This window comes from Apiotrichum porosum (genome assembly GCF_003942205.1).
Source record: "Apiotrichum porosum strain DSM 27194 chromosome Unknown scaffold_2, whole genome shotgun sequence".
Taxonomy (NCBI): Eukaryota; Fungi; Basidiomycota; class Tremellomycetes; order Trichosporonales; family Trichosporonaceae; genus Apiotrichum; species Apiotrichum porosum.
This window is the reverse complement of record NW_021167109.1, coordinates 959270-977954: the sequence shown is the minus strand read 5'-3', so window position 1 is coordinate 977954 and position 18685 is coordinate 959270. Positions and strand designations below refer to the sequence as shown.

The following is an 18685-nucleotide window of genomic DNA, read 5'->3' as shown; positions in this document are numbered from 1 at the left end:
GACGGTCAACACAAACAGCCGGAAGCGGGGCTCTGCGAACCCGGTTGACATACCCGCGACCCGGAATCGCGCGCCCACCGATCCACCGATCCACCGAATGAATGCCGCGAAAAAGACAACTTTCTGGCCTCTGGTCGCATGACTGGTGGTGTTGGGCGGGGCGCCCGGGGAGGGGGGGAGGAGGGCAGTAGCGCAGTAGTGAGCCCCGCGGGACACAATGCGGGACAGCGTCATTTAGGCGGAGACAAAGAGGTTGGAGTCCCGAATGCCGAGCATTTGAGTCGTCCTCTGTGGAATGCATGCATGTGATCGGGGGCAGATGTGCACAACGAGTCACAGCTTCCCAGCATCGCCTGAAGGATGGCTCTTTGGGCCGACATCTCGGCCTGAGGCCTTGGACAGGACAAGACACCATTGCCGTCGGGGCCACCGACCGACGACCCAAAATGTGTTCTGAGTCGATGCGCGGGTATTACGCAACTGTGGTGGCCGTGGTGGCTATCTGGTGCTTTTGTGCGCCGCACACACATGAAAGCTGTGAGAGCTGTGAGCCGGGCGGACGGTTCAACGGCTTTATCGGCCTCCGACGGCAAATAAGGCTCCACGCAACCTGTTTTGGCCACCATTTTGCCACACATTCTGGCCTCTGGCCTCTTGTGGCCCCTTTGCAACACACTCTGCGATCTGCTTAGAGCCGCAGGAACGGCGCCCAGAGCAGCTCACACCCCCCCAACAGCGTCATCAGAAAACCCACACAAAGACGCCTCCAGTCCCTGCCGCAGGCCAAACCTCGCCCAGGAAAAGGCCGGCACACGGCGTAGCCGGCCGGCACACCCGCCAAACGAGTACCCGAGAGTCACAAGATGGGTCACACCTCCCCTTTGCGCTCCAACGCAATCCGCAAAGAGGCGGTCGAAAGAATGTTTAAAAAGGCCTGGCTGCATGCATTATTGTGCCCCCATATCCCCCCCACATTTGCCCCCCTTCTCCTCCCCAAGAAACATCGATATCCATCATGCAGGGCGAGATCCAGACTTTCCAGGACGAGGTCAAGGCCACCGCGGCCTTCCAGAAGGTGAGCAACTCGCTGCTCGCTATGACAGCCTGCTTGGTCGACTCTTTTTGTGTGCGATGCTGACACGTTGCCCACAGCAACCCCGCTTTGCCCGTACCATCCGCCCCTACTCGACCGCCGATGTCGTTTCTAAGCGTGGCACTATCCAGCCCACCTACCCTTCGGACCTCATGGCTAAGAAGCTCTGGAAGATCCTCGAGGCCAAGGCTCGTGGCGAGGGTGGTGGCTGTACCTTCACCTACGGCGCGTGAGTTTTAACCCCAGCTCCACGCATGTGGCAGCAACAGTATGTGGAATGAAACGGCCGCTAATCCCCACAGCCTTGACCCCGTCCAGATCACCCAGATGGCCAAGCACCTCGAGACCGTCTACGTCTCGGGCTGGCAGTGCTCGTCGACCGCCTCGAGTTCGCTCGAGCCCGGTCCGGATCTTGCCGACTACCCCTCCAACACTGTTCCCAACAAGGTTGCCCAGCTCTTCACTGCCCAGCTCTTCCACGACCGCAAGCAGCGCTTCACCCGCTCGACCGCTATTGCCAAGGGCGAGGACCCTGGAGCTTACACCGACTACCTTCGCCCCATTGTCGCCGACGGTGACACTGGCCACGGTGGTCTCACCGCGGTCATGAAGCTTACCAAGATGATGGTGGAGTCGGGTGCCGCCGGTATCCACATTGAGGACCAGGCTCCCGGTACCAAGAAGTGTGGTCACATGGCCGGCAAGGTGCTTGTGCCCATCTCGGAGCACATCAACCGCCTTGTCGCTATCCGTTTCCAGTGCGACATTATGGGCACCACCAACCTCGTGGTCGCCCGTACCGACTCGGAGGCTGCCACTCTGATCACCTCCAACATTGACCCGCGCGACCACGCCTTCATCCTCGGCTCGACCAACCCCTCGCTCCGCCCCCTCGTCGAGGTCATGGGTGAGGCTGAGGCCGCCGGCAAGCTTGGCCCTGCACTCCAGACCATTGAGGATGAATGGCTCAAGGCCGCCAACCTCCAGCTCTACAACGACCTCCTCGCTGGTGAAATCAAGAAGCAGGGTGGCAACCCCGCCAAATTCCTCGACGAGGTCTCTAACGCCTCGAACGCACAGGCGCTGGCCATTGCTAAGCGCAACGGTCTCCGCTCGGAGCCCTTCTTCGACTGGAACGCCCCCCGCACTCGCGAGGGCTACTTCCGCTACCGCGGTGGCACCAAGTGCGCCATCAACCGTGCTGTTGCGTACTCTGACTTCTGTGACCTCGTGTGGATGGAGACCAAGAGCCCCATTTACTCGCAGGCCAAGGAGTTTGCTGAGGGCGTCCACGCCAAGGCCCCCGGACTGTGGCTCGCTTACAACCTTTCGCCCTCGTTCAACTGGGATGCCGCTGGCCTTGGCGCCAAGGAGATGAAGGACTTTGTCTGGGACCTCGGCAAGCTGGGCTTCGTCTTCCAGTTCATTACCCTCGCTGGTCTCCACTCGAACGCCTACATCAACGACCTCTTCGCCCAGAACTTTGCCAAGGAGGGCATGAAGGCCTACGTCGAGCTCATCCAGCGCCGCGAACGCGACATTGGCTGCGACGTTCTCACCCATCAAAAATGGAGCGGCGCCGAATTCGCAGATGCTGTAAGTCTGGTTCTCCTCGCCGAGGTGCTCCTCTCGAGGTGACATGTGCTCCAGGTGATACAAAGACTGACAGATAACACAGATGTTGATGACCGTGACCGGCGGCGTATCGAGCACTGCCGCTATGGGTGCAGGTGTGACAGAGGGCCAATTCGCTTCCAAGACGAAGCTGTAAGCAGTGGAGAAGCACAAAACCTTGTAGTACCAGCGTAGAAGATGCAGTTTTAGTGGATTTGTCAAGTAGAAGTGTAAATCCCCGATGTCGGTTAATTCGGTCAATATTAGGGGATGGCCTCCCGTGCATCCAAACTTGGCTTAAAACATAGCCCTGGTCCCCAGCAATACGGCATAGGCAGTAGGACCGCTGTGCGAGGTCTGGGACGCGAGCTATTTGAAGAAAGGAGACGAGTGGCGGATTTCGGATGTTTCCTGCCACACGGAGCCTGCCCTGTGACTGCGCGCGTTGTTGGGACCCCTTACGCATCCGAGGCGGGCCTATATACCCCAGAAACATGCAAAAGGGCACGACAGGGGGTTAACATGGATTTCACATTGCATACTGCCTCGAGAGCAAAGCACCAAAAGGTAACTAATGGAGGGTGGTGGGTGCCACGGAGGAATTCGAGTGCCACATTCACCGTCATGTCGAGTGTCGATCTGTCCTCCGTCACGGGTGGGCTGGTCTTGGGCCATGGCAGGGGCGTGAGGTGGGCGTTACAAACTGGGTGTTTCATAAACAAGGCCCATAGCCAGAATGACGCTTGGCCTCGTCCAACAATGAGAGTGACAGACCGTGAAAGCAACACAGCAGGCATCACGTCTCTGGAGCACATCGCCACCTGGCCGGGTCAGATCTATATATAATCACATCACTACGCGTTATGCACAGTTCGTCCAGAGATGCATAGGGTTGACAACCACGCCAGGCCACCCTGATAAAGACTGTAGAACTGGTAGAGGACGACGACCACTAAGAGGTGGTAGATGCGTTGGATATCAAAACCGGCTAGGCCCTGAGGCCGCACGTTGACAGCCGCCTCTCAACGCCGTCACCTGCTAGCCACTGGCGCAGCAAAAGAGGATTAACTGTACATTCCGGAATGCATATAAAGGACACAAATGGGAAGCAACAGAATTGCTCGAGGCGAGCTGGGCCGGTAATTTCAAGACCCCTGGGACCACCTTGCCGCCGTCTTGCTACGGACGGGTCCACCCAAGCTCGTGCTCACCACCCAGGGAGGGGCAGGGCGAGCATGGCGTAGAAGATGCTATGTGTCCTGACCAACAGTCGAGTCTATCCCACGGAGACTTGAAGGGGAGTTTGGGACTTGACAACGGGTATGAACAAAGGGGAGAGCCGGCGCAAGGCTACGACGAGGCAGCCGCGAGATGTGCACCTTCTTCCACGAGCGCGACGAGACGGTCGAGACCTTTGCTGGCGCTGTATGCGCCGCAGCCGCCCTGCACTTTCCACATCTGTTGCACATGCTCTTGGGAAGCCACCATCCACCAGTGCCTCAGGCCGTCGGGACCTGGGGTGCTACTGGAAGGGCTGGCGGTGGCCAAGTGGAACGCGGGCGAGCCGTACTTGGCGAGCCACCCCCACGCGGTCCTCTTTTGGCGGAGGATGTCGGCGAGGTACCCACTCGCCACTCCTGCCTCCGTTCCCAAGGCCGCAATGGCTATACCCTTGACCACGCAATAGAGTCAAGCCTTCTAAGGAACTTCAAGTTTTGGTCGCTGTCGTATGCGTAGGACAAGGCCTGAATGAGCTTGATGACGCGCTTGCGGGACAGCATAACGTTGTACGTGAAGAGGTCGAAGTAGTTGCAGTTCAGGCCCCCCTTCACTGTGTTGAATCCTGCTACCAGTACATGCTCCACGACGTGTTGCATGATGGGAGGGAAGTCGTCGAATCGGAAGACAACCCCACATTGGAAGTTATCGAAGGCGCCGTCGGGATGTTCTTGGATCTTCCGAATCTTGTGATTTACTGCCTTTCCTCGGTGACCACGCCACCTCGTACGAAGATTGTTCGTCATTCCCACATATGCCCGCCGCCTCTTATTCGGCTCGGGCGATGAACCGAAAACGTATAGACAGCTAAAGTTGAGGTCTTTAAGCTCCTCGTCGCTAAAGGTGCGCCAGAACAACACGTCGACGTCGGCATCGGGCTTGAGGAGCCTGACAGTTCAGTAAGGAGCCCGATTCACGAGCTAACCACTTACTCGCGAAACACGTCCTCTCCATTACTGTTGCCTTTGTACGCCTTGTACAGCGCCCACATGTATAGCGAGGTGCCTTCGACACTGATGACCATCGATTCAGCTAACACCGTTTTCCAGAGCACGCCGGCGGGCCGGGGCTGGTCGCCATCGAGCCTGTGAGGTAAGCACTAATCACTTGTGTCAACCTCACCTGTACATCCAAGGGTACATATGCGCCATCTTGGCCAAAAAGCGGGTTGCCGATATCGCGCACAACTTTTCCACCTCTTGCTGCCCAGACTCCTGCGAAATCCTCTTGGCAGTGACGTACGCCTTTAAGACGTGAATGCGACTTGATTTCGAGCGCTGTGCGTAGCGACTGCATTGCACGTTGATGGCCTCGAGGTCACGGCGAGACAAGTACACGCCCTCTTCTTTGATGAAGCTTTGAGGGGTGGTGGGATCCTCGATGCCAGCATCCTCGGCTTCCTCTAAGCTTGAGTCTCCTCCTTCTGCCTCTGGCAGCTCTTCCAGAGCCCATCCCTCTTCGAGATCCACGTCTGGTTTACGCTCCTTCAGAGCCTCGAGAGGTACAGCGTCGTCCTTGATGTTGGCGAACGCGGGTGGTCCCTCCATCTCCTCGCTCTTGCTCTCGCCGGGCGCCACGTCTAGCGTGTGCGTAAAAGCGTTGGGGTGCCGCTTATGTCCATCGTTCTCGCTGGAAAGCAGGTCACGCATCAGGTCGGGGGGGCGCGAGGAGGATGGAGCACTCTTGCGGGCGGTTGCGAGTGTGCTGGACGTTAACACTTAGTCATTGCGTTGGGCTTACTCCTGACAACACGGAGGGCCATCGCTCCCAGTCCGCTTTTCTAATGTCATCGATACCACGAGTGCGTCCTGTGCTGCCCATGTGAGGATTTAGTTGAGGTAGGGTGATATGTTGTTGAGAATGTCAATCAGTGGAGAATGTCAATGAGTGGTAACAACGGACACGTCCAGTCCCCAAACTCTCACATACCGACTACGCCCCCCTGTACTGCCTTGCTGATCGCCTCCTACATAACGATACGGGCGGCGAAGAACTGCAAACAGGTGACTGCCGGAGATGAAACGATGGAGGCGAAGGTGGCATCCGACAAATCACTGAAAGCAATCAGCTGGCGGAGGTGGTCGGGGGGATCTGAGGCCGGGTCATGTGAGGTTGACATGGTAATGATGATGAAGCTGATTGGTGACGACGACGATATGTAAACGCTGGGAGGAGGAAGTGGACAAGGGGAAACGACTGATAGGAGAGTTGAGTCTTCGGACCATTGCGCCCCCTCCTCTCTCTCCCCTTCTCAATACCGCGCCTGTGCGACGAACAAGGCAGGCGACGTGCAGCCAACTTGTCTTGCGCAACACCTTCAACTTGTTACTCATCTCATACTTCAACTAAAGGCGGTGGTAGAGCGCCTCCGCGAGTGGCCAACGCTCCTTGACCAAGTCTGAAGCTGGTGCAGGGCCGTAGGTAAGTATATGTAGAAGAGCCACATACTTGCAAGTCGGGACCCTCGGGCTGAATGGACAGGCAAGTCCCAATGCAGAGGCGTGGAACCGATAATGTTCACAGCCACCATGCGACGCGGTTGGAGGTGGTCCGCCAGGCAGCGGAACAGTAGGTGTGCTCGTGTCCGCGTGTCCATTGGCCGGGCCTGTGGTTCAAGAAACGAGCGTCCGTGTGGATGTTAATTGAACCCGACGCGTGCAATCAGATGCACCAGGTCCGTGATCCGTGATCCGTGAATGGCGCCATGGTGAGCACACTCCTTGCCCGGCTATGACAGACGTAAACGCCTCAATGCAGTCCTTGTCAATGTACACGTCGGTGAACTCGAAGCAGCTGGCTGCAAAGATGGGTTTAAAAGCAGCGGCGAGTCGAGGATCGGCCGCGACCAGCGTCCACGCCCCTTTCGTTCGCGATGAGGAGTCGTGCACTGCGGCGCGGCATACACTCCAAGCACAGTAGACAGCTTGGGAGGGCGGTACTTGCTTCCACAACGTGGGTCGTCGTGCCTCGGGGAAGATGGGAGGAGACGACCATGTTCATGGCGCGGCAGACCGAGCGAAGGTTCCAAAGCGACGAGGCGTCGCAGTCGAACAGGATCTGGTCGAGCCAAACGGTGGTACGGTGGGTTAGAGTGGGGAACGACTTACCATGGAATCCGCACTCGCTCGGAAACGCGATCCGCATCTCGGCGGCTACATGTGGTGACACATTAACACGCGCCTGGTGTTCCTGACGGCGTGTTAACCGTGGTTTTTCGCTTGAAGGGAGGTCGCGGTCCGGGGTGGGAAGCGCGTTTCTGTCGAGGAGTCGAACCTGGGGGTGAATTAGAAAGGTAAGGCTTGAAGTGGGACCGAAGGCTGGTGGGCGGCGAAGTACGAAGGGTGCGAACGAGGATGACAGACGGGCTGAGAAAGGGGTGAAAACGATATGGAGCCGAAGGAAGACGTCAAGGAAGACAATATATCAGTAAAGAAGTGAGTGAAAGGAAGAGCAGTTGCGCAGGCGAGGAAGCAAGATGAGGAAGGTATGTGATCTTCGCCTGGCTGAGAGAGGAGCGAGGCATGGGTGCTGTTGGCGATGTGATCCTTGGTCGCCCTTGTGCATGACGCGTAACGAGATGAAATCGAGAGGCTGCCCGTGCAGTTCACCCAGGTCAAACTTGCTCTCACCAGGCGTGCTAGACGACTCGGGAACGGGAAGCAGAAATGGCCTTTATGCTGCAACACAGTCGCATGTGGACGATCACCAGTCACGACTTGATTCAGAGGCAGTGGGTTGAGTGTGCCGCTCCCGGCGGTCAGGCCGAGGAAACCTGAATGTGCAATAGAATTCATCTTAAGCTGTCGTGGCGATCTGCTCCAGGTACTCCTTCCTTGCCGGGCGACCCTCGGTACTGGTCTCGGTGCGCGAGTACGGTGTCCACTTCGGCTCGTCCTGGAAAAGACGCATGGCCGTAATGGTGTTGGCCTCGTCAACGGTGAAACGGTGATAGATGCTGGACTGTAAGCGACTGGCCATGCTGTCTGGGGCTTACCCAGCCGGAAGCACAACGAGGTCGCCCTTCTCCATGGCAATACGGATCCACTTCTGGTCCAGGGCACCGTCACCAGCTGTATCTGGTCAGCAAAGCCAGCCCCTCCACACCTGTCCCATCCTCAAAGGAGACTCACCGCGGACGTCAAAGAAGCCAGTGCCACCCACAATGTAGCGAATCTCTTCGTCCTCGTGAAGGTGCCTGTATCGTTAGCTGGCTGCTCTGCACACCAAGGCTAGACCCAACTCGTCAAAGAACTGGCGAATCTTGGCTTCGTAGGACTCGCCCAAGCCCTCGGGAGTCACGTTGATCTGGTCACGCTATTGTATGTCAGCCCAATTGGTTCTTCGCTCTTCAAACAACGACACTCGCGTTCTTGTAACCCCTCTCCTTGGCAAACGCGTCAATCTCCGCCTGCCACTTGCCGTCGGCATCGATGGGGATTGTACGGTAGACGACTCCCAGGTCGGCAAGCGTCTGAACCGAAACGTTGTTGCCCGAGTCGTGGGCGAGGCGCTGGTCGCCGCTGGGGGTGTCATTATAAGGGCACCTGGCTTGGTGACAGGTTGCCACTTACGGGACGTCGTCGTAAAAGTAGGCCCTCATGATGCTTTTATATGTAGAAGATAGGTACTGTACAACGTTCTCTCAGTTCATTAGTCACCATTGTCGTCGTTGCCTTGGTGGGCCTATGGAGATCACGGCAAAGCACGTTTGATCTCGAAATACTCCCGTTGGGTGGCAAATGGCGGGAACGGGTCCAAATGTCGCCAACCGAACCAAACACGCAGCGGCATCACAAAACGTACACGGTCGCGCAAACAGGTGCGCTCCAAACCTCTCCATTCAGCATCGTCTAGTCCCTACTACGATGGCCTCCTCAACTGCCGACCAGTCGTCGGCATATACGCTAATGGAGAAACTTGGTGTCGGCAACTTTGGCACAGTATGGAAAGCGTGAGGGGCCTTGGTTCATTCATTGTGTTTCTGCTGACTTTCAACAGCGTTCACAATGTCACAAAGGATGTCGTGGCCATCAAGATGGTCGGTGAGTGCCTCTATACCACATGGTCCTTGGCTCATAACAGACCTGGAATCTACCGACGACGACATTGCAGAGATTCAGGCCGAAATCTCCCACTTGTCAACCTGCTCATCAGATCAAATCACTCGGTACTATGGCAGCTTTGTCAAAGGGTATCGCTTATGGATCGTCATGGAGTACATGGCAGGCGGCAGTTGTCTAGACTTGGTATGTGTTTTGCGCCTCACAAACGTCCATCACTGACTTGCCTGCAGCTCAAACCTGGTGTGTTTACAGAGCAGCAGATTGCGATTGTCTGCCGCGAGATCCTGTTGGGTCTCCAATACCTGCATGCCGAGGGAAAGATCCACCGCGACATCAAAGCAGCCAACATTCTGCTCGCTGCCAATGGAGATGTCAAGCTTGGTGGGTTTAATCCATGTCAGTGGACTCTCTAACGTCCTCAACAGCCGACTTTGGTGTTGCGGCTCAACTGTCGTCCCACAAATCGCAACGTCACACTTTTGTTGGCACACCATTTTGGATGGCTCCCGAAGTGATTCGTCAAACCGGTTACGACTCGCGTGCCGACATCTGGTCATTGGGTATCACAGCTATTGAGATGGCCAAGGGTGAACCACCACTAGCCGAGAACCACCCGTTCAAAGCCATCTTCCTCATTCCCAAGGCCGACGCACCGAGGCTGGAGGAGTCTGGCTGGAGCAAAGACTTTTGCGACTTTGTGGCAGCCTGTCTTCAAAAGCAACCCAGAAACGTGAGCGCAGCTAGTTACATCCTCTCTGCTGACCATTACCAAAAGCGCCCGCTGGCAAAGGACCTGCTTCGACACCCCTTTATCACTTCTGCTCCTCGCACATCAGACCTCGTCGACCTCGTTGAGCGATACCGCGACTTTCAAGAGCAAAAGGCAAAGCCTGGGTCTGCCACTCAGGATTACAAGACAGTCATGGCGACTGGCGGACCTGTGCAGACGGAATGGGACTTTGATGAGACAATCCGCGGCACCATCAAGGGGGTTCCAGTCAAGTTTGACTTGGGCGACTTTGATGACGATGAGGAAGACCAGGTGGTTGTCTCGAGGGAACCCACCACAGCGAGCGAGGCCAAGCCACCAGTGTCTCAGACGACTGTCCGCAAGTCGGATATTGGAGAAGAGTGAGGACACAATCGGCCAACGTAGCTGACGGGTGCTTTTAGGTCTTCCACCATGAGGCCTTTGAAGAAGGCCCCTGCACAATCTCTTCCACCTGCGTTTGAGGATTTCGTCCCTGGTGGAACCATGATGGCCACGGTCATCAACCCTGCTCTTGATTCGGTGAGTGCACGAGCACATGCACACGGTTAGTTAAACCAGGACAGTTGAGCCAGGATGCGCCACTTGCTAGAAATGCGGTCCACACAATCCAGCAAGGTTTTGCCGAACTGGCGAAGCACAACCCTGAGCTGGTTATTGACCTTGTAAGCAAGGTGACTGAACGCATGTGAGTAACCTGCGAGGTTGGCGGTTCCGTCGCTGACAATGCAGGGACCGAGCAACGCCAGCCGCCACCACCACTCCAAGCGATGTTATCAAGGACCGGAGCCCTCTTGCCGACCAGCTGTATCAGCGATGTAAGTTGGGAGAGCGCCATCGGGTGGCGAACTGCGCTGATAAGACAGGGCTGGATGGACTTCGTGTCAAGGTTGGCGCAGGGGCATAGAAGCAACATGCAACATGATTGAGATGACCATTTTATGCTCTGTTTGACTGTCTGCAGCTGCGGGTACCATACGTTATTTGCGAGGAGCACACGGGTTACACGGACGAGAGTGCGACTTGTATTTGTCGGATGTGCGGTTGCGGCTATGGCGGCCCCCCAGTTCGGCAAAAACATGAGAGGCGGCGCAACAAATGGTGTGCACACAATGGCGCGGCTGGCGGTTGGCCGCGGTTGTGAGGGCGGGCGGGGGCACGGGGGGCCGGGGCAAGACCTACCCACTCTGCCAAAAAACTGGTTCCGTTCCCAGTTCTGTTGCCACCGCCCCGCCTGTGCTCCTGCTCCGCCTGCCCCGCCGTTCCTGTGTGTATGTGGGTCGCCTGGCTTGCAACTCTCCCCCCCTCTCACACACCCACCATATCCGTCGCTCTCTCTTCCTCACATCCCCAACAACTCCCCACACACCCAATACCACCCACATCGCTGCACTCATCCCAACGGCCCTCGCCGCTGGGCTAACCCCCCTGCCCATCCCCTCGCTCCCCGCAACACATCTGGCTCACAATGTCAAAGCCCAAGCCAGGTCTTGGCAAGGGCATTGCCCGCACACTCGCCCACTCCCACTCTGTACCGACCGCGCCGACAGCTGCCATTCATCCCCCAGTCCCTCTGGCACCCATCTTCTCGACTCCATCGCGGTCATTGCACCTGTCTTCTCTCCCCCGTCCATCACCATGGACACCAGCCGCTGTACAAACCCACTTGGCTCTGCTTCCCCTGTGGGACGCTCCAGAGTTTGGTCGTCGTACTTACGTCACGGCCACTTCACCTCTGAGAGCATCCACAGTTGAAGTAACCTCTGCGGGGACGTTTGTTCCGCCATACCACCCCACCTCTCTCTTGTCCGTGTCCGACAGGCCACAAGTCTTCTTCAATGAGTTCTACAATGTCCCGCCGCCACCGCCGCCGCCGCCGGCCATGGTACTCCGCCCCTCGCCACCGCACCCTGCGGCAGCACCTCAGCAACCTCGCACATCTCAAGCAGCGCATACCATCATTTCGCCGTCTCCACAGCCACAGAATGGGCCCTCGCCATCGCCCAGTCCACCCATCACGTTTCTGGGAATCCGTCCTGATGAAGTCGACTTTCAAAACGCAGCTTCCATCCCGGACCCGAACAACCTCAGTGTCTACTCGTCCAACCTGATATTCCATTTGGGAGCGAGCGGGTGCCCCAAAGAGCGATCCCCGACCCCTCCTCGTCGCAAGCAAGCAGCAACGACCCCTCCTCCTCCCCGGCCCCGTTCCTTTCCATTACCAGACGTGACACCCCCAACGAATCTTCAGTCGACAGCCGTTGGCGAAGACTCGTACTTTGCGCGAGTCGATGGTGTGTGTGTCGCCGACGGTGTTGGAGGCTGGTCTCGGTCCGGCAAAGGGGCCGACCCCGGCCGCTGGAGTCGCCTCTTGACTCACTTTTGTGAGGAGGAAGTTGCACGCTGGTGGGCGGGTGCGGATGAGTATATCGCCACCGACGAGGAGGTTTCTGGTTGGGCAGCTCGCGCATGGAAGCGCGGTTCCGAAGGTGGACGTCACCGTCGCCCCCTCGACCCAGTCGAGATTATGCAGAAGGGCTTTGAAAAGTGTCTGGCCTGCGCAGCGTCCGAGGTGAGTCACAAGTCTTGTTTGTATGATTGTTATTTGCTAACCTCGCTCAGGGTATCTACGGCTCGTCAACATGCCTGTTGGCTTTGCTTCACCACTCGACATTGCTGGTTGCCAATGTGGGTGACTGCAGCCTCCTTCTCATTCGCCGTGGAGAGGTGGTGTTCCGAACGTCGGAGATGCAGCACGCCTTCAACTTTCCCATGCAACTCGGCACCCACTCGCGTGACGAACCCATGAAGGACGCCAAGCGATATGACATCCCTGTTGAAAAGGAGGATGTTGTCATTGTGGGCAGCGATGGCCTCATGGACAACCTGGTAAGTGCAAAAACGTTGCATGGGAAAACGTGCCCCATACTGACTCGATACAGTTTGACGAAGACATTCTGGAAACACTTTCCGAGTTTGCGCCACCCGAAGGCTCCTCGCCTGCCTCCACCTTACCTCCCTTCTCTCCTCAGCTCGTTTCTGAAGCGCTTCGCGACCGAGCTCGGCTAGTGTCGGAGCAAATGACCGCCACGACGCCGTTCATGGTGCGAGCCATCGAAGAGGGCATCGACTTTGTGGGTGGCAAAAAAGACGATATCTCCGTCCTCGTCGGCGTCATTGGCGACCGCGACGGCTTAAACTTGACGTTAGACGCCAGTGCGCGTTAGAATAGTTGTATGATGCATGTGTTGTTGTCTAGAGTTTCTAAAAATTAACGCTGGCTGCCGCCGAGATAACGTCCAACGCCCTCGTAGCAAGCAATCATGAGACCACAGGCCGGAGCGACCTTGGCGCATCGGGGGATCACGCCAGCAAACAGTGCACCCAGGCCCTCGCTGCGAACCACGTGTGCGGCGAGTGGGAGGGTGCTCGCACGATGGCGGAGCGCCTCGGGAGCGCAACCTTCTGCTGGCGTAAACACCTGCCTGCGAGTCTTGAGGACGTCGAATGGCTGCGTGACGAGGGCAGAAACGGTGCCACTCAGGGCACCCGACATGAATGATGTGACGACGGGCGTGAGGGGCGGCAGAATGGAGTCGGACGAGTTGAGGTACGACTTGGTAAACTCAAAGCCGGCCCAGTAAAGACCAGAGAATGGCACGTCGCGCCAGAGGGTCGGTCCGAGGCCGCGCCACAACATGTTCACGCCCTTGTCGCGAACGAGCTGTGTCATGTCTTTGAATGTGGAGCCGTAGGTGGGAGAAGGGTGGTTTGCTGCAGGAGTAAGCATATGCACCGTCCACAACAATGTTCCCACTTACGCATTGGCAAAGCCTGGAGCCTGGTACGAAACATTTCGATGGGTGAAATGACAGTAGCGCTAAATGTGCGCGCCAATGACCCAGCAAGAAGAGGTGCAGGGGTAAGAGTAGCGTTTGGAGAGTCGGTGAACAGCGGTGAGATCACACCAAGCAGATACTCGTAGCCGAGCATGTAGATGGCCGATGATGGGACCGACATTGTGCTGTGTGGTCGTTAGCCTTCAACGGTACATATCAACTCCACCCACAGAGTCGTGCCCACACCCTTCCACAGTCCCCGCAACCCATTCTCACGCCGCACAGTGGCGACCTCGGACCAAAAGCCACTGGGTGTGTTTTGCAAAGCAGCACGCAACGATCCCTTGGGTCCGAGTACGCCACGGCTGAGAGCAGCCTCCAAGCTCATGGCCTCGCCCCAAATCCCTGCCCACTTGGATGGGTGATAGCAGCCAGCTGGAGCAACCGCAATGGTGGCTGTTGGCCGAGGCTGAGCCGCTCCGGGCAGGGTAGAAGTACCACAGATGACGTTTGCTTGAGTGGAGAGCAGCGGGGTTTGACAACATTCAACGGGTGGTGGTAAGAATGCGGGTCGCAAGTGGGGCTGCACGGTTTGCAACCGTGTCTTGAGAACGTCGAACGGAGTCACTGACTGTCAGCATGACTATGCAGGGTTTTGCAAACTCACTTAACAGGCTGGTTGTCATGGCACCTGTCATTGCGGCAATGGCTTTTGCTCCAACTGGACCAACAATGCCCGAATTGGCGGCAGGTTTGGAAGGCCCAGCCTCGGGCCAGTCGAAATCTTGGGAAAGATCTTCGCTGGCATCTGGAAGGCCTGGGATTTCGAGGTCGGGGTGGCCCATAATGCCAAGGGAGGGTGAAGGGAGGGTGAAGTGATGGATTGAAATCTGATAACTCGACGAAACCCGGAAACCCATCGCCGGCACGGCACACGCCTGCGGCTCGGCAAGTGCTTGGGGAGGTGGCGAGGCTTACCTAATTACATGTAATGACGTGGATAATGGTGAATACGCTTCCTATTGTTGATTTGATAACAGGGGCGTCACACGTGAGGGGTTGCAGTCCAGTCAACCACGCACACGCCCCACCCAACGAGTGAATTAGACACATCCACACATCATCCCCCTCTTGTGCTTTTGTCTCACACGCCTTCCATTCTTGACTCCCATCAACGCGTCGTTCACATCCACCATCTTGCCAGCATGTCGAGTGCCGCAACAGCACGCAGAGGGCCCCTGGTCGACCTCCCCCTCGCATTCTTCCTCCCACCAGTTCACTCGACCAACCTTCCCTCCCCGGTCTCCCTTCCTCTCAAGCGCGGCCCTCCAACACCCATCCGTGAGGGTTCCGGGTCCCTCCAGACCCCCAAGCGCCGCGTCCACGAGACCATCCTGGAAGCAGACGACCTTGGAACGGGAAGGAGTCCCGCCCGTCGCCTGTTTACGGATACGTGAGTGTATACGCGCATCAAAAACGTGTAAACAAATTGAATGCACAGCCGCTGAACAGTCACAGCCCTCCAAGCTCATCCCGCTCCGCCAAGACTTGCCTCACCCTCGCTCCTTCTCCCCCACTCACTGCAACCCGTCGCTCTACGCGCTCCACGACCGCAAGGGCAGTCACAAAGGGCGAGAGGGAGGCGATCCATGACATTGGTTTCGTCATCTACGCCGACCTCGCGTCTGTGCGCGCCGAGCCGTCCGCTCCGCGCTCGTTTACAAACAACAATGACCAAGAGAATGCACCGCCTGTCGTCGAGCCGGTCCGTACGCCCATGACGACCCGACGCAGCAGGACAATGGAACGCAGCAAGCTGGGAACGCAGAGCGTCATCGCCGGCGGCAAGGAGGGCTTGAAGCAAGAGGTGGATGCTTTGTAGCCTCTTTGCTTTTGTTCCCTCATCCCTTCTGTGTCCTCCCGCCCACGTCACCTGCCGTCTATCCCACCAGTATCCGCCATCATTTTATTTGTACCCATACGCGTCTCGAGTTGCTTGTCAAATGCATGTCCATGTTGTGAAGTCGCTTACGAAGGGAAAGTTTTGCAAAAGAGAGTCTGGCGATAAAGGAAAGTGATTAGGTGGCATAAATGCTATGAACAATGGACAAAGTGTGTGAACACGGGTGGGTGACTGGCTAACAGAGGTGCTAATGAGAGTGTATGAGAGGGGGAGGGATAGAGAGAGAGGATGGTTGGATGATGAGAAAGAGAGATGATAAGAGAGCGCAAGACAGTCCTTTCATGTAGACCCAAAGGGGGTTGATTACATCCAGGCAATTGAAGCCATGGCCGCGAGGACTACGGCAAGGAATGGAGTGACGGTAGCTGAGCCCGACGAAGTCTCCTTTGTCTGAGCGGCACTGTTGATGGTCGATCCAGTGGCAGCGACTGTCACGCCAGCAACAGCCGTAGCAGAGGTAGTGGTGGCCTCCTTGGTGGTAACAACGATCTCCGACTCGGGGAGTGTGGCGGCGGCAAGGATGGGTTGGGTCTCAATGTCACCCGAACCGATGATGACCATCTCACCCTCGGAGGGGATACCGCCAACGACAAGGAAGATCATGGCGGGGCCGGGGGTGAAGACGTTGGCGTTGGGAGGCATCTGCGAGGCAAAGACAGTCACGACACCAGTGTCGTTGTTCATCGAGTACGAGGTCTCGAGCTCGAGGTAGCGCTGGCCAAAGTTGATGCAGTGGGTGCTAAAGCCCGTGCGGACAATGGCAATCTTGATGGTTGACGGGTCGCACGACGAGTTGGTAAAGGTAAGGTTCCAAGCGGCACCGCCGTACGAAAGCGACGAGGGGAAGCCGCTGGCGACGGGACGGGGCTGGTTGTACCAAGGAGGGTACCACTTCTCCACCGAGTACTTGGTAGCCCAAGGGGTGGTGGTAAAGTCCTTGTTGGGGTTGGAGCCGGAAACGAGAACGGCACCGTCCGAGAGAAGGATGGCAGTCGAGTGGTACATACGCTCCTGGGTGGACGCGGTGAGGCCGTCGCGGTTGAAGCGCGAGCCCTTTGCCGCCGAGGGGTTGTAAATGGCGGGCATGTAGACCGGGTCCTGGCCGTACGACTGGCCGATCGAGTAGCCGTCGTCACCGTAACCAGCGGTACCGTAGCCAACACCGTTGCCGAGCCACATGGTACCGTCGGGAAGGTAGACGAGCTGGCCCATCGAACGAGCCTCGGGGAGCGAGTCGTCGTCGGTGTAGACTGGGCTAGCGTCGTCGGGACTGATGCGGACGCACGAGTCGTCGGCCTTGACGGCCGTGACGTTGAATCCGGCACCGCCGTCGCTCGACTTGGAAAGGTCGGCCGCCGAGCCACCGCAGAAGAGAATCTCCGCCGAGTAGTTGTTGGCAGGGGTAAGAGGAAGCATGACAGCGGCAGCGGAAGCTGGGTAAACACGCTGGGCGTAGGGCATGGTGGGGAGGGTGGTCTCAACCTTGGTGTCCATGTCGTAAAGAATGGTGCTGTAGGCGGCCTGCATAAAGAGCTTGCCGCTTGGCAGGAGCCAGGTGAGGGGGTAAAGGTTGACGGGGACGGTAGCGTTCAGGAAGGACATGGCAATCTTGCCTGACGCCTGCTTGGGCCAGTACTCGTAAGTCGGGTTGTTCTGGGCAAAAGTCGAGACGTAGCCACCGTTGTTGTCGCCGCCGATGACGATGAGCGAGCCGTCGGCGAGGCCCTCTGTGGTGGGGTACCAACGGTTGGACTAGGAAGATGAGCTCGGGAGTCTAAAAAAAGGGAAACTCACGGTCATGGTCAGTGCGTCACCGCCCTCGGCCCACGAGCAAGACATGTCATCACACGGGGTGAGGAGACGGATGGCGGCACCACCTGCAGTGTCCAGGTAAGGGTTGGCACCGGTGGGGTTGTTGGTGGTGTCGTTGGTGGCCACGCCGCCGTAGGTGACGGGCTGGTTACCGCCAAACACGACCCACGAGCCGTTGGCAATGGCAGCACCTGCGGCACAAAAGGTGTTGGACGAGACTTCCATGGACGATGCCGTGTTGGTCAAGAGGTCGTATGTCGTGCCCCAAGCCGGGTGAGTGACACCGTTGGTGGTGACGGTCATTGAGTTGTTCTCGGCCTTGTCGAGAATGTAGACGGTGTCCTTTGTACCCAAGAACATCATCTGTGCCGAGACACCCGAGTTGCCCACAATGTCAAAGCTACCGGCCGGTGCATTGCTGTCGATCATCGAGCTGGCAGCGCGTTCAATCAGCTTGCCATGGCGAGAGCTGCGGGGATGCAGCTGGTGCGAGGCGGCGGCCGACGATGCCAGTAGGAGAAGCGACGACGACACGAGCATGGCGGCGTGTGTGGGACCACTTGCGAACCGAAAACGAAGGACAAGAGACTTTGAAAAATGAACGACTGGAGGTGAGGACGAGAAGAATGGAGGAGGAATGGGTTGTTGTAGCGTACCAGAGAGTATTAAGGTGGGCGGGGTGCGAGGGTGTGTGGCCGGTGGGTGGGTGGGTGGGTAGGATGTGCTGTCGGTGGGCGGTAGGGCCAGATGCTCAAGGCGATGCCTGAGGAAAGGGATGCGGGGGGGGGTAGGTAGGTAGGTTGGTTGGTGGCTCGGGCCGCACAGAGAAGCGGTCTGGGCGCGCGCCTTTGAGAGACGTTTGTGTGTGTGTGTTGGGAGTCACGCTGTCGGCCAGCGACTGGGACGTGGCGAGGCAATAGTATGAAAGAAATAAACAATAAAATAAAAAATGAGAGTCGGCGAGTTGGCGCGCGAGAGAGAGAGAGAGAGATGGGGGAGAGAGTCGACGAGGAGGGATGTTCTATGGTGGTGAGTCTAAAGGAGGGAGTGAGAGGATCGAGTGAGACGACGAGGAGGAAGGGCTGCAAACGGGCTGCGCTGACAAGGGGGGTGGGTGGATCTCTTGGATCTTTGCCGTCGGACGCGTCCTGTCGGTTGAGACACAGGGTTCCAACATGCCAGGGCCCGCGCCAGGGCACATCCGAGGACACGGTCCGCGCAGTATCTCGACCATATGCACGCGCCCGCGGCCCC

The 18685-nt window shown here is 57.5% G+C and overlaps 8 protein-coding genes across 8 annotated transcripts; 4 read left to right on the top strand and 4 right to left on the bottom strand.

Annotated features, from left to right (window-relative positions):
* Positions 1-1015: 1015 nt before the first annotated feature.
* On the top strand, positions 1016-2864 carry ICL1 (isocitrate lyase 1; the record flags this gene model as incomplete). Its single annotated transcript, XM_028619975.1, has 4 exons — positions 1016-1075; positions 1153-1322; positions 1396-2689; positions 2772-2864. 4 exons carry the CDS (start codon positions 1016-1018, stop codon positions 2862-2864), a joined length of 1617 nt encoding a protein of 538 aa, XP_028478947.1.
* Positions 2865-4057: 1193 nt separating this feature from the next.
* EHS24_004392 (uncharacterized protein) lies at positions 4058-5634 on the bottom strand (the record flags this gene model as incomplete). The annotated part of the gene is made up of 4 exons (XM_028619974.1): positions 4058-4378; positions 4684-4873; positions 4918-5070; positions 5108-5634. 4 exons carry the CDS (start codon positions 5632-5634, stop codon positions 4058-4060), a joined length of 1191 nt encoding a protein of 396 aa, XP_028478946.1.
* Positions 5635-7780: 2146 nt separating this feature from the next.
* On the bottom strand, positions 7781-8585 carry ADI1 (1,2-dihydroxy-3-keto-5-methylthiopentene dioxygenase; the record flags this gene model as incomplete). The annotated part of the gene is made up of 6 exons (XM_028619973.1): positions 7781-7940; positions 7980-8055; positions 8116-8180; positions 8226-8299; positions 8346-8505; positions 8557-8585. The coding sequence occupies 6 exons, from the start codon at positions 8583-8585 to the stop codon at positions 7781-7783; spliced, it is 564 nt and encodes a 187-aa protein (XP_028478945.1).
* Positions 8586-8850: 265 nt separating this feature from the next.
* EHS24_004390 (uncharacterized protein) lies at positions 8851-10724 on the top strand (the record flags this gene model as incomplete). The annotated part of the gene is made up of 10 exons (XM_028619972.1): positions 8851-8936; positions 8984-9027; positions 9068-9231; positions 9279-9429; positions 9474-9778; positions 9824-10179; positions 10222-10339; positions 10384-10505; positions 10550-10635; positions 10684-10724. 10 exons carry the CDS (start codon positions 8851-8853, stop codon positions 10722-10724), a joined length of 1473 nt encoding a protein of 490 aa, XP_028478944.1.
* A 561-nt stretch (positions 10725-11285) lies between these two features.
* EHS24_004389 (uncharacterized protein) lies at positions 11286-13044 on the top strand (the record flags this gene model as incomplete). Its single annotated transcript, XM_028619971.1, has 3 exons — positions 11286-12389; positions 12440-12706; positions 12760-13044. 3 exons carry the CDS (start codon positions 11286-11288, stop codon positions 13042-13044), a joined length of 1656 nt encoding a protein of 551 aa, XP_028478943.1.
* A 44-nt stretch (positions 13045-13088) lies between these two features.
* EHS24_004388 (uncharacterized protein) lies at positions 13089-14501 on the bottom strand (the record flags this gene model as incomplete). The annotated part of the gene is made up of 4 exons (XM_028619970.1): positions 13089-13591; positions 13639-13841; positions 13887-14283; positions 14324-14501. The coding sequence occupies 4 exons, from the start codon at positions 14499-14501 to the stop codon at positions 13089-13091; spliced, it is 1281 nt and encodes a 426-aa protein (XP_028478942.1).
* A 360-nt stretch (positions 14502-14861) lies between these two features.
* Positions 14862-15538, top strand: EHS24_004387 (uncharacterized protein; the record flags this gene model as incomplete). The annotated part of the gene is made up of 2 exons (XM_028619969.1): positions 14862-15109; positions 15175-15538. The coding sequence occupies 2 exons, from the start codon at positions 14862-14864 to the stop codon at positions 15536-15538; spliced, it is 612 nt and encodes a 203-aa protein (XP_028478941.1).
* A 384-nt stretch (positions 15539-15922) lies between these two features.
* Positions 15923-17971, bottom strand: EHS24_004386 (uncharacterized protein; the record flags this gene model as incomplete). The annotated part of the gene is made up of 2 exons (XM_028619968.1): positions 15923-17371; positions 17414-17971. 2 exons carry the CDS (start codon positions 17969-17971, stop codon positions 15923-15925), a joined length of 2007 nt encoding a protein of 668 aa, XP_028478940.1.
* Between the last annotated feature and the right edge of the window lie 714 nt (positions 17972-18685).